General features: G+C 37.1%; 1 protein-coding gene across 1 annotated transcript; it reads left to right on the plus strand.

Annotated features, from left to right (window-relative positions):
- The first annotated feature begins 2203 nt into the window (after positions 1–2203).
- RAB36 (RAB36, member RAS oncogene family) lies at positions 2204–12863 on the plus strand. The gene is given in 13 exon segments (XM_065692886.1): positions 2204–2293; positions 2985–3074; positions 3861–3932; positions 4167–4231; positions 5868–5911; positions 6827–6928; positions 8697–8756; positions 9355–9415; positions 10701–10786; positions 12221–12357; positions 12407–12457; positions 12460–12525; positions 12758–12863. Coding segments are annotated over 12 exon segments (879 nt in total). The 5' UTR covers positions 2204–2293; positions 2985–3004; the 3' UTR covers positions 12823–12863.
- The last annotated feature ends 1812 nt before the right edge of the window (positions 12864–14675 follow it).

Raw genomic sequence — 14675 nt, forward strand, 5'->3', positions numbered from 1 at the left:
ATCTGGCATGAGGAAAAAACAACTCTGAACAGCTATAAAAGGTTAGTTCTCTATAAATAGGCAAATTATTGAGATGTTTTCCATTATGTTTGAGTAACAATTATAATGAAGTTCTTAAACTGGATTTTACAAAGCCAGAGTCATTCAGATCAGTTGGATTAAAATGCAACACAGGAATAGATTATGGTTTGTTGATCTTAAAAATCCGTAAAAGAAAAGCTATTAGTTTAAAAAGTATTTTGTGGAGAGGATTCATTTTTTCTGCAACATTTTAGAGGAGATTATTTAAAGTAGAGGTTATTTTCCTGAATTAGGTTAGACTTTCACTAGCTATATATTTGTAAAGTTTCACCCTGTTTCTATAGGAGGAACATGAACATTTCTCAGTGTAGAAGGGGCAGGAGAAGATCGGGGACCTCTCTAGTTCTTCAGTGTTAACTCTGCTCTCATCCTTTTGACATGAGTTGTTCTGTCTTGTTCTTCACCGTAGCTTGGAATAGTGATTTTGGTTAGTGGTCATGATGTTAACTTATTTTATGTACAGCTACTGAATGCCTTCCTCAAATCCTTTGGCTAACTACAGAATCAGCTGGTGCTCCCGTTCCTGCAAAATTGTAAGGAGTGTTGTGATGCCATGGAGACACTGTATTCCAGTCCCTTCCGGACTGAATCACCTTCAGCATTATAAGAAGAGAAAATCTGGATCTCAGTACTGATAATTCTCAGTATTTTTAGCAGCTTTGTATTTCTAAAATAATTGATCTCTTGAAATGATTGATTTCCCTCTAATGGTGTGCCCGATTTGGGATATGTTTATGTGTTAAATACACTAAATGTAAGTGAAGATGTTTCTGTTTGGTTGCCTTGGTCCCACCTATACTTTGGATTTACTAAGATTGTTGAATTGCTTTTATTTACTTTTCTTCTGTAGCTTAGTTTGTGACAGAGCTCTAGGAGTCAGGAAGTGAGTCAGCCTATGGATACATGACGCATTTATATGTGTCTTGGATGTGTTGAACTAGGAGAATATGGAGAAAGCAAGTTAGTGTTTGAAACTCTTACCAAGTGGTAGAGGTTTTGTTTTCAGAACTGTTATTTTAAGACACTGCCGTAAAATCATTCAAATTTGCCAAAGGGCAGGAGCACAGCATAAAAAGGGCCTAGATCTCTCTAGTTTTATACAGTCGCAAGTAGCACAATAAGCAGAACTATGCATATGATGATAAATAAATACTGTGATGTCACCTTCTTTGGTGAATAATCCGTTAGCTGCAAATCTGGATTCCTTGGGAGGAATAGGGTGTTTCAGTATGGTTGAGATCACATGGGTGTCTGAAGTGATTTAAAAGCAATTCCTCACAAAAGAGAATAAAACATCAATTCTAAGTAGTTGACTGGCAGTTTTATTGAAATTATTCTTAGTGGTGTTGTAAAACACAGCTGTAGGGGGTTTGTTGTATACTTATCATTGTTTAAAATTGCTTGTCCATGTTGATTTGCCCTTTTAACATTCTTAGTCTGCTGCAGGAATGGGAGAGGCTTATCTCTTGAATGTTAAGAGGTCCAAGCCTGTTCCAGCATTATCAAATATTAGAATGTGAGAGCTTTCTTTTGTCTTGAAATTTGGAAATTTAAGTAATTTAAATAAATAGGAAAATCTTTTGGCATCTTAAATTACAGTCTAGCATACTAAGTGCTGTCTAAACTAATGATTTGGTTAACAATGCTTAGCCAATACAAAAGAGCTGTGTGATTTCTTATTCCTTGTCTTTAGTACATTAGAAAGCAAGATTACTGTTGACTAGAAGGACATCTATGTAATTCAGAATGTCTCATTAGTGGCATGATTCTCCTGATGCTAAAGCTAAGATGAAACAAAGTTGAAATTCTGAAACTCCCTCAGGAGTTTCTTTATAATTGCTACTATGCTTAATATTAGCACTGTAACAGTTCCCCACTCCATTAGTTTCTTGTCTGCTGAGGTAATCCTGCTCTTTCTATCCATATATACAATTATCTTTGAAGAAAATAGAACTATTGTCTTACACAGAATTCAGGTACCACTGGGTTTATTAAGGAGCAGTTTCTGATCACAGTAATCTATATGGCCACTAAAACCAGTTTGTCTTTTTAAAACTAGGGCCCTACATACAGTTAAATTACTCCAACCCCACCTTCCCAATCTGTAAAAGAAGGGAAGGAAGGGAACTGTTGAGAGCCTGTTGCTATGGCCACACAGCAGCAGGCTGAGCTGTTTGTGTGGCTGGAATCCTGCTGCATCAGCTGCTGCACGGTGAGTCCTTCCTTATACTTGGCCACATGATGAATCTTCTTAGAAACATTCTTTTGAATACCAGTAAGAAATTGGTATGCTATTAAGGGTCCCCTCCCCCAACAACCCACGAGGTATCATTGCATAACCAAATTGATATATCTCAAGTGAGTTATCTGAATGCATTTGTGATTTTCATATGAACATTATGCTTTTTCCAAGTTAGCCTATCTACTGATTCCATTCTTTCTGAGCTGATCTTGGATGAAAGTTCGATGCTGTGCCGAGAAAAGTGACAGCTGCATCTTTCCTCCCTTCTTCTGACCAAATGAAATCTGATATCCCTAACATTTATTAATGTCCTTTGTGCAGATGTATTTCAGGTAATGATGAGCATGATTTTTAAATTAAACTCTGCAAAATCCTTTGAGGGCTAAACTGTGAGCACTTATGTTGAATTAATTATCTGCTCTCCCACGGAATTACAGTTGATGCCTTGTAGTTTCAGAAACCCACTGTTTGTTACTACAGCTATGCACCCTGAAGTGGTCCCTTTTACATAAGAAACAGGTTTTATTTAACACAAACCAGTTGTACTGCAATGAGAAAAGATTATAGATCTGTGAAAACTGTTAATTTTTTAAATCAAGTTTTCCCTGTATTGAAGCAATTCCTGAAAACTGTTTCTCTTTACGTATTTCCTGTCTGGTAGCGTTGACTTGAATTTGGAGGATGAAGTCCAACCTAATGCATTTGGTCCCCCCAGTAAGTAGGGACAGAATACTCTCCTGGTTTCCTAAGGTAAGTATTCTTTATTCCTCTGGTTACAGTGTGTAGCACCTGCCACATTGTTTCCCTCCTGCTAATAGTATTTTAATCTAATGTACAGTTGTCATCTGCTAAAATTAGGAATTGTTTAAGGATTTCTTTTAAAGATGAATGTGGCCTCATGTTGCCATTCAGTGCTGATATACTAATGATAAAGTGTTATAATACCTATCTTGAGTACATGCTTAAAGAGTTCCTATGCCGAGGGGAAATAAGAACCATAGCTGGTATCAAATATGCAGAGAATCTAATTAGATCTATATGGAGGTTTTGGTTGAAGAATTGAGGCAATTTTAATTTTCTCTTTGTATAGGAACCTTAGTCATACAGCAGATCAAACGATCCTTGTAAGGTAGTTAGCAATTTTTTTCCATGCCTGATGTCAGCCACATATTTTGCTTTTAATTTCAGGAAAACTATCATAGTTATTTTAAGCAAATATAAGTTTTCCTCATTTTTTAACAAATCTCTATTTAAAAGCTAGTAATAAAAACACTGCTTCACATGTGTAAGGGATCTAAAAGACTTTACTATGACTTGCTGGTGGCATTCTCCCAGAGGAGGTTTTACAAACATAGCTGTGGGAAGAAGGCTTTACTGCTTTGTAACCCAAGTTACCCCTTCTCTTATGCCACGATATCCCTGTACTCAACAAACTCTTTGAATTAATCTTTTTATCTATTTTTTCCTTGCTGACAGGACTTTTGCAAAGTAGCCGTCACACGGTTTATCCCAACACCTGTTCTCTCCTATTTTCAATGATACACACCTGAGGCCTCTTTGCAGTTCGAAGTGCACTTCCATGCAGAGGTCATGACTGCTTGTCAGTAGAGCACTGGGTAACAATTCAATACATTATCTCTCTCCGAGAACTGTTACTAAGACTGATTTAATGGCTGAAGCAAGGCTAGAAAGCTTAGCTGTGTTAGAAATTACCATTATTCATTTAAAATTAATAGCTGTATATTTTAGTGATAAATGCTTCTGTGTTCCAGTGTGCAGGATCTTCCGTAAGGTTGAGCTCCTATGAATACTGACAATTAACTCGCTATTCTTTCAAATCTAGAATTTTTGATTACTACAAAACTTGTCATGATATCAGTCTTTGAATGGAACTTCTTATTCACTTCAGTAAGGGGAGGGGAAGGGGAGGGAAAGGCTAAAATATGTCTCACTGAGAGATATCAGTGAGCTTATTGCTTTTTAGAAGCATAGTCACTGTCATAGTTTACACTGTCATGTAAATTTGTTATCAATGTCCGCACAGTTTTGCTAGCAAGACACACTTTAGTGAATTGAGGCATTTCCCTCTCTGTAAGCAGTGTAAACCAGCTCTCCAGTTCATTTATCCTGGTATCAAAGCTTTACATTTTGGCTTTGTGAATAAAATAGAATCACTTGCCTGTCATTGCTCTCTAGGTGTTATTATTCGGTCACTTTTTTGGTGGAGCCAGGGTAGGAGGGACAGACAACTGAGTATTTTGTGCAGTAATTGTAAAGCTTGACAGCAATAGCCATTATCTTAATTTTCCATTATCCCAATTCCTTTGTCATTTGGAAAGGTAGTCTGATAAATTCAGTAGCTAATGGATGTATTTTAAGACTCTCTTGATATTCCATCAGTGTGTTAAATTGCCTAATCCAGGGAGCTTTTTTCCCTAGTATGAATTAATGGAACACACACCTCTAAACTATCAGTTACTCTTTTGCTTTTCCCTTAAGGTTGTTGATTTTATTCAGTATTTCATCAGTAACAGTTAATCAGGCAGAGATGTCAGTTGCTCTAAGCCTGTGGCCACCCAGTTAATATTGAGTGGCACACAATGTTAGTCATATAACTTACCAGTCAAGATTTGGACTATTTAGAATAGGTAACTTGGAATCATAGAATCATAGAATAGAATAGTTAGGGTTGGAAAGGACCTCAAGATCATCTATCAGTATCGCCTAGAAGCCAAATATAACCAGAAATAGCATTCAGTAAATTAATTGATTTGTTTAAAAAAGCCATTCCTTTATACAAAAGAACATTAAACCTCTCAAGCCATTTTTGTCTTGTGTGCACAGGAGATGCAAATCCAAGTTTATGCTGACAAATATATTCATTAGCCACCTGTATCTCTTAAAAGATACACTACACTTCAATTTTAAGAATGCAGCTGAGTCACCTAAAGCCCATCTGCTATATTCTGTGGGAGGACCCAGAGCAAAGCAGATTATTTGCATGAAGCCAACTTCAGATTAATATTATTCCACATAGTCAGAAAATGTATTGGCTCAAACCTTGTGGGGTTTTTTTTCCCAGAGACAAATTCTGCATTGGGTATTTTATTATAAGCAATTTCTTGTTTCTGCACTTAGGACTTGAATTGTACTATTAAAGTAAATGAAAAATTAGTGATTAATTTTAATGAAAAGGATGTAGATACTTTATGGTCTTATTTATAAATGTATATACTTACAGTCAAAGCAATTTGAATAGAATAGAATTTAGGTCCCACTGATCATATTTAAGAAAAAATATGCAGACTAAGAAACTGACTATTTCAGCTCCAGAAGGGATTGGCTTTTTTGGTGATCACCTTTTTTTTTCTTACACTTTAAAACCAATTTTACAACACAGTGTCATTTAGGTAAATTGGAGTCACAGGTAAATGTGCTCATTGCTTGCAATTTAAGGATTGAAATCAGAATTTTTAGAGAGACAATGTTGAAATTGCTACTAAAAATGTGTAATGTTTTCAAATATTTGTAATAGGCTGGATAGGTAGGAGACCACATGTATGTTGGGAAAACCAGCCTTATCCACAGGTACAGTGTATCTCAGCAGATAGTTTGATTCTGCTTTATCTCAAATAAATGTTTTAATGTTTCTATTCCTGTCCATTCAGGGTACTGGCTCATGGTTCTGTTTTGAATCATGATTTTGTTATTAAATAAAAACCAAAACAAAGTCTAGGGTACGCGACAGGCTTGATATGCCAACACAGAAAGCCAAGCTCTGGCAGTTCAATCAAAATATGCTATATTTTGAATTATTTTTATCCAGTCAAATATGGTACAGTGTCTTCTTAAGAAATCCAGACTAAAGGCTAAACGATTAGAAGGTACAAAAAGAAAGAAGTAAGAATCTTCCCAGTTTCTAAATCTTGGCTTCATGTTTTCTCCTTACTTATACGGTGGTTCACCAGAATATTTTTAAGTCGTTGTGTGTGTGCCTGAACTCATTTCTACGCCTGCAAGACTGTAGAGGAAGCTTGAGTTTTTCTGTAGTTTATGAAATAAGACAGATAAAATTCAGAATGCTTTGAAGAATAGTCATTTGATTCTTTACTGGATGTTTAAACCAGCTCTTACTGTTTTTGTATTTAAGTCCAGTGAACAGATAACTGAATTTCTGTATGTTATAATCATCATGACAACTTTCTGTCTATGTTTGTGTTTTGTTATTATTATTTCTTCCATGTTTTTACATAGATATAGTAAGTTTTAAATTTCATTGATTAATCATTTGAGTAATTATTTACTAGACGTGTATGCTTTCTAGTTTGTTATCCAGTATCTCCTTTTTTAAAACCAGTTTCTTGTTGTCATATGCTTCTGCAATATTTAGCAAATCCACAGTTAGTTAATTCTTTTCTTCATAATTTACCCGAGAGAGTGTTAGTTTTGCTCTTATTTGTAGCTGGGTGTTAACTAGTATTTCATCCTTGGATTTAATTGCAGATTTTATGAAGATAAGTTTGCCTGAGACGACAAGGCTACCAATGGAGTGGATTTTGAAATGGAACGTTTTGAAATAATTAGAATATCATCTGCTGTCTGGATGTAAGTCAACACAGCATGGTCAAGCATTGCACAAAGTACAATCTCAGCAGAGCTTGAATTGCTGCAGGATCTAGTGGAATGAAGATTTTTTTTTTTTATTAATAATATAATTGCACAAAGAATAATGTGATCTGACAACCAGGTTCTGTACCTGTTTTTTACTTGCAGTTTTAGTAAAAAAATTTACTCTCTTGATTTTCTTATCTGTAAAAAATGAAGTGTCATTTGTCAGTTAAAATCTTGGATGTCATGCACCATTTCAGCATAGTTCTGCCTTTTTTATTCAAGTTCCTTGAAGCTAAAGTGGAAGCTTTTGCCACAGACTTTGTCCACTGTTACACCGTTCTGTCGTTTGAGTTTAGTAGGTACAATGAGCACTGAACTTGACTTTACTGGGAATTTAATTCTTGCAGTCATTGAAATGAATGGTAAGTTATTCAGTGATTTCAGCATCTTTTTCTTAGGGACTAATTATTTTTCCCCAAGTCATAGAAAGACTGGATTTTTACTAGAATGCGGATTTAAAATCTTTGATTTTCAGCTTTATCAGACTAGCGGGAATCCTGTCCTTCTCTCACCTGCCTTGGCTCTGCTGAAGGATGTCCTTTGCTGTTTCCAGTAGCTAGCAGTAATGTTCTGTAGAGGGCATTTCTGAATCATCTATGCTGTACTGTGACCTAGAGCAGAAATAAAATGCTTTGCAGGAAATATTTTAGTGCATGTGTTTACTTAGGAGCACATATTTTTCTGAGATCATTAATGTAGATAGATGCTAATGGGTTTTATTGAAACATACTTAGAAATCCAGGTTGGACAGGGCTTGGAGCAACCTGGTCCACTGGAAGATGACCCTGCCTGTGGCAGGGGGTTGGAACTAGGTGAGCTTTAAGATCCCTTCCAATGCAAACCATTCTATGAAATCATTTCCAGCTGATTTCAGCGTCACTGTGTTTTTGAAAATTCTAGCAGGCACTATCCTTTTGGAACTTGAGTCCCTCTAAAGATCTAGACTGATTTTGCAAGCTGAAGGAATAAGGTTTATGAGCTATTAAATGTCAGGTTGTGTGATCTGCAGAATCTTCAGTGGCTGGGTAGAACATTTCCATATCATAAGCACTAGTGCCCCCTCTTGCTGAGAGATCTCTATACAAGATAAATTTGCAAGTGTCCATGACTGGCAGCACTAGTCTGTAACAAAATCCCAAGCTTCTGTAGTGCCATCAGTAGCTGAGAGGACTGCATATCATATTCATCAATAGAAGCACGCTCTTTATTTTCTTTAAGGGTGTCATTAGTACCTGGTGGACTGAATTACAGGTCTCTAATTTGTAGCATATGGACAGATGTCATATCTAGCAAATGCAAGATTCTAAGATTCTATGAGCTAATATATGATCTAGGTGGTATTAGCACAGAAAATTCTCAAAATCAGATTGCCCTAGAAATACATACAAATTACATAGATGAGGAAAAAGTTTTTAAGAAAAGGGTATTACCATGCAGAATACAAATACTAATATTTGAACTCTATCTCTAAAGTGACAAATACATATATAAAAAAAGAGGTAAAACTAGAGTTCAAATGTCTTCATTAAATAATAGAGCTTTACTGTATTTTTATCAGTAGTTAATGAATAACGTGTTCCAGATGGTAGCAGTTCTCTGGTACCACATTCTTCTCCAGCCTGTACCAGTCTGCTGCATGTTTACTCAGCTTACACTGGGTTTCATTAACCTGAAATTTCTTTTTTTTCCCTTCATTGCACAGATGGGACACAGCAGGTCAGGAGAAGTTCAAGTGTGTTGCATCTGTTTACTACTGAGGAGCAGTGGGTGAGAACAATATTACTTTGATCCTGGCTGTGACAGGAGGTTGTAATTTATACAGAAACATATATGCGTATGTGCTCCTTGGGAGGGTGCCTGTAGACACAGTGTGGTGGAATGGACGGTCCTTTATTGGAGAGAAGGGACTAAAAAGTCTGTGAATTGATATGTCGTTGGACCTGCAGGCTCTGAATGTTCTGATGGTCAGTTATAAAAATTTCACTTCTGTCTAGGTGAAAAGAATTTGGGTTTGGGTAAGATTATTGCTGAAGATAGAATATAGAATACTTCTGGCATTCCCTTTGGTAAGAGATTAATTCCTGCAGAAATTAAGTGGTCCCGTTATAAAATAAAAGATAAAAGGAACAATAGCACTATAGTCTGCAGGCAAAGACTAAATAAGGTGGAAGACTGATGAATGCAGTCTCACTGGGTACTAGAGAAGGAAGAGGAAGGAGCAAATGAGTAGTCTTCCACCTACTCTGTGTTGAATCTGCACTTGCACCCTATATGTAAGCATCCTCTCTGTTTAACACAATGAGTTGGAAAGAATTCTGATACACTTTCTAACTTATTTTTTCTCTGTTCTTGTCTTTTATTGAATTTATAATAACAGTGTTTGATCTGGCTGATATCCAGACTTTGGATCACGTCAAATAAGTTTCTATATTTTGGCTTAGGCTTTAGAGCTTTTGCAGCAGGTTTAAACACCTTGGATAGTCTGTAGTTGCTAAGAACTAGCTTGGATCATGAGTGTATTTTCTACTGAAGTAAGAAATGAAGAATGACAGTCACTTGTTTGGTTTTGCATAGCATGGGATCTTTGTAGAGAAAATGCAGAGCATAAATTTAAACTACTTACCCTTGACTTCCTTTATGGTCAGTGGAGAATAAGGTAAATAGTGAAATGGATGAGATAGATAGATACATCAGATGCATAATGTCTCAAGAGTCTGTCTTTAGATAAACTGCTATCCCAGAATTTTCTTTCTCTAGTTTCTGTAGTGATTCTTTTGGGAGATCGGCTGCCAAAAAGAGGAGAGAAAATTAAAACCTCAAAGTATATGTAGGTCTAGCTGAACTTACTGGTTCAGGCACTTGTAATGGTTTGCTTACACAATAATTGTTTTAAGTAAACTTGTCCTGCTTTTAGTGCAGGCTGCAAACACCAAATTGGCTCTATGATCCATATTGCTGTCACCAGCTCAGAGCCTATATCTTTCTAACATACTGTTGTGACTGCAAGGCAGGTACGTATTTCTTTACAACTTGTACTCTGTCTGATTTGAATATGTAACTATTTTCTTAGACTACTGCTGTTGTACTTAGCTCATTTGCATATGACTTTGTAAAATAATATATATATTAGTGTCTCTGCTTGGCTGAAAATAATTGAAGCCTGTGAACCTGATTTCCCACACACGCATATACTCTCTTCCCTCTTTGATTTGTGTTGGATGACTCAAGAGGAACTTGATTGCCAGAGTAACAGAAATATAAAAGCTTAGAAGACAAGAATCATGCAGCCTTCACAGGGAGCTGTTTTATAACGCTGAATAGATTATTTCACTCTTCTTTATTCCTGTTTGTATCTAATGTGCTATGTTGTTCATATCTTTTCCTCTGCTTCTTGTTCTTTTTGTTCCTTATCTAAACCAAAGTTTTCCCTCTCCACTATACTGATAAATACCCTCTCTGAGTGCTGAAATCATTGTTGAATTTGCACTCTGTGGTGGGCATGTTTGAACTTTTCATTAATGGAAGGCAGGTATTCAAAGGAGTTGGGATAGCTCCTAGTCTATTTCTGCCTAGAAAAAAAGGCCTTTGATCCTCTCACATAAGTTCATCCTCTCACTTTTCTTGTGACCTTATTATCAGTCACTTTCTCCTGTATTCCTCAGTCCCTCTGACTGATTCCCTCATTACTTTTTTGTATTTCAGACAGTGGCTAGAAGATGCACTGAGGGAGAATGAGCCAGATTCCAGCTTCATCTTTCTAGTTGGAACAAAAAGAATAAAAAAGATTTGCTGGTAAGTAAATTTAATGCAGATAAGGAAATCAGGTTTCCTGTAGTTCCTCAACTGATTTCCCTTACAAGCTGTATACAGTGTTGTTGAGATAAAGACCTTCAGGGATAAAATAAACAAAAAGAAAGCTCACAGATAACTAGAACAACACTTGGAACTAATTTAAGAAGATGCTTTCTAAAAAAAAAAAAACCCTAAGAAGTAGTTAGTGAAATATCCCTATTTCAGTTCTTTGCGTAACATTTTTCAAGCACTTACAAACAACTGAAAAGGCAAAAAAAAACTGGGAGTACCTAATAATCTTGAAGGTTGGTTTTTTTAGGTACAGTGTGTTCTTTATTCAGGAAGAGGGAAGAATTCTGAGTGGAATGCGACATCATTTTCAGAAGAACGGGATATAATGCACTCACCCTATACCATTCTGAGTCTTGTGTTTGTCTTTCTGTAGCTATCAGTGCTGAATTCCTAAAGATTTCAGAGCAAACTTCCTTCTTCTGCTGTTTATTTTGATTTTTTTATTCCCCACTCCCAGCTGTCATAGTATCACTTACGCAGTTTGTTTCTTACCCTTCACTGAAATAAATCCCAGAAAACTGCATGTCTATCTGTTTTTTTTCTGGTACTTTGTGTTGTTTATGCTGCTTTTTCTGAGTTGCAGTGAAAGCTAAATGTGGCAGACCTCTGAAGGTCTAGCAATCTTAGACAGATCTGAAGTCTTGTCTGAGCTAGAATTCCTTAACTGTAGGTTAGTTTCTGGTTTTAGAAGACAGCACTTTCCACTTAAAGGGAGACAAGGGCAAAGCAAAGGCTTGTGGGTTCTGTGTATTACTCCAGTATGAAGCCAGTATCTTCCCAACAGATTCACTTCATGTTTTATCTTGATGTCACATGATCCTTTCCAAATCTTCAGAATTCTTTTCAATTGTGCAGGGGTTCCCCTTTGTAAGACAAAGTACAGAATACTGTGCCAAGATGACTTGTCCATCACAAATGGGCTAGAAATTGAAAGTAAAGAGCAAGATACTGACATGGTTGATCACAGAGAACAAATGAGGGGGGAAACAAAACTAAAAGTGCAAAAAAGCAAAATCTGTTGAAGGGGCAAGAAATTTTAGTCTTCAGAAGAGATAAAAAGAGCAAAAACTAAAAAGGCGGGAAGGCCATTTCATTACAATGTAGTAAAAATAGAGTAAAAAAAATGGATCTAAGGTAGAGACAAGACAGATTAAACCCAAGAACTGTTGTGATTAGCTCGTTCTGAAATTCTGCTGGGAATGGTGGTGTGACAAGAATTTAAAGACCAGTAGCTGGGCTGCCGTCCTTATAGCTCCCTACCATGCTATATAGTTAGATCCAATGGTCACGCTTGGTAACTGTTGTGTGGGAGGTGAATGCAGACTTGCATTTTAAAAGCTATACCATGTCTGACTGCACAAGTTATAAGGCAAGGCCAGTAAGGCCCCACAACAGTGACCGTGCTGCCTTACAGAATGCCCAGCAGGCTTTTGAGGCTTTGCCAGAGTCCAGCATGGAACAGCGATCTGCTCATAAATATGCTTGTTATGCTGGTTCATGTACTGATGTGCAGTTTTAATACCACATAATTTCTGCCCTGTTTCCTAGGGGAGATTGTCAAAGAATTCCTTTCCCAAGTTTCTACCTTGGCCTTCGAACAGTTGTGATAACGTAGTTGGAGAAAATTTCTAGGCACATTGCCCAGATTGGGTCAGGAAACCTCATCAGTATGTTGAGTTTTGCTTTCTGTGTGTATTTCCCTCATGTACAGTCTGAAGGACTGGGAAGGTTTTTTGAAGCATTACAGCCTGTTTCAGACACCTCAAGCATATTCATGTTATTATCTACGTGAGTTTTAGCAGATAGGAGTGACTGGGGCTGCATTCAGCTTTTGTTACCCTTTATAATGGATGGTATAATTTCTTGTGAATTAATTGTATAAATTCTCTGTTTCTACAGAAGTGGAAAAAAACATGATGGAAATCCCAGAACACAACTATCAAGTAAGCCTGAGCTGTTGCTGACTGTCAAGTGTTTCTGCAAACACCATGATGCTCTGTAGTCTAGCATACTGTTCCAGAGTTCGAGAATTCCAGGCTGAGAGAAACACAACACAATAAAGAATCATAACTAGTTTATTAATACAGGGAAAATATAGAGGTGACAAAAGATACAGTAAAGGATATCTCTGATGTTTGGTTACCTTACCGACCCCAAGGACCATGTAATGACAATCAGGAAACCAGCTCCGAGAAACATCATCACAGTGCAAGGTGGCAGGCTTCAACCTTAGCAGGCATCCCTGCCGAGGTAACACTGACCTGGGTGGTATGAGGTTCTGCCTCCTCGCATTGCCTGAGGCTTGGGCTTTTGTACTAGGAAAAATGCACACTCATTCTGACATAGGGGGCCAGCCTACATCAGAGGAAGTGGTCAGCTATATCTAGAAAGGTCTCCAAGGGTCAGGAGTTTTCCAGGGCTGAGCCAAAGTGGGACCTTCTGGGGAGGAGCTACCACAGACAAACAGTACTTTTCTATTTCTGTGTGTTCCACCACGGACCATTATCTAGTGTCACTGACACACATACCTACAACACCTGCAACAAGGAGAGTTCTCAAAGCAGTAACAGAAAGTTTTATTTTTGGAAATGAACGAGGATAACTTCTCCAAACTTTCTTTCTGAGAGTTCCTTTCCTGTTGCAGGCTCACTTGTGCGGGATGGTACAGTTTTACGTAAGTCTTTCTCACTTAGTGGAAACAAAACATCCTTGTCTTAATGTAAGAAGATACTGCAAGCACCATGTGCTCACCTATCTGCCAGAAGCACTTGTAGCAAAAAATACATAATTTTAGTGTAGTATTCTTTGATAATTCTCTACAACTTTTAGAGAGTGAGATTGTATTGTCAAGGGAGCAGAAAACAAATGGCAGTTCAGAATAAAGGGTGTTAGCTATATGGTTTTGGCTTTCAAGATCATAGTATAAAATGACTTGCTTTTATGCATTTCAAATATTCTACAACTGTTCCAAAATAAATCTGTTTTAATTGCAGGTATGGAAGTACACAAATGCAGCTGCATAATTTTCGCTGTGGTTTCTCTGTCCAGGAAAAATCTGTATTATTTTTCATTTTCCACTTAAGAATCAGAGCCCAGTGTTTAAACATTTCCAAGCCTCAGAGAAGCCCAGATAGAAACTTTGTTGTTTTATCCTAGCTATCTAATATATATATATTGAAAATGTTACCAGATAAGAATGCTATTGTTTTCCACTCTCGAATAAGAGAGAATTATAACATAGGTGCATAGCACAGAAGATATGAAATCTATTTTTTCTATCTTCAGAAGAAGATGCAGAATCCTTCTCTGGATTGATCTTCATTAATATTATCTATGCTGCAGTTCTATTGTGGTGCTAAGAGTAATGACTTTCATTTTATTCTAAATGGAATTTTTGTTTCCAGTAATGTAACATGATTCTGGAACCATACATGGTCTCTGTCATGGACTTGTTCAACCCTGTCTGAGGTAGGAACTCTGAGCTGGTAAGGTTAGTTTTGATACTGCTGCTAAATTCCTAGTCACGCTTTCTGTTTTTACTGGACAAGATAATTTGATCACTACACAATTTGCTCCACTGCTCAATAAAACCAGCTATGTAGAGAAATGGTTTTGCCATTTTGTGAAAAGACTTAGAAATGTGTGTGGGTTTAGAGGGATGGGAAAAGATGGAGTTCTCCAAAGTAGGCACATGCTTGTTAAACCATAAGGCACTTGCTTTTTGAAGATGTCGTTACTGACTGCATCTGGTAGAGCCTGCTGTCTGGACATGTTGTTGTGACTTAGTGTGCTGCCTGGATTAAAAACCACTGCACTG

Source organism: Lathamus discolor, chromosome 12 (assembly GCF_037157495.1).
Source record: "Lathamus discolor isolate bLatDis1 chromosome 12, bLatDis1.hap1, whole genome shotgun sequence".
In the NCBI taxonomy this organism is placed as follows: domain Eukaryota; kingdom Metazoa; phylum Chordata; class Aves; order Psittaciformes; family Psittacidae; genus Lathamus; species Lathamus discolor.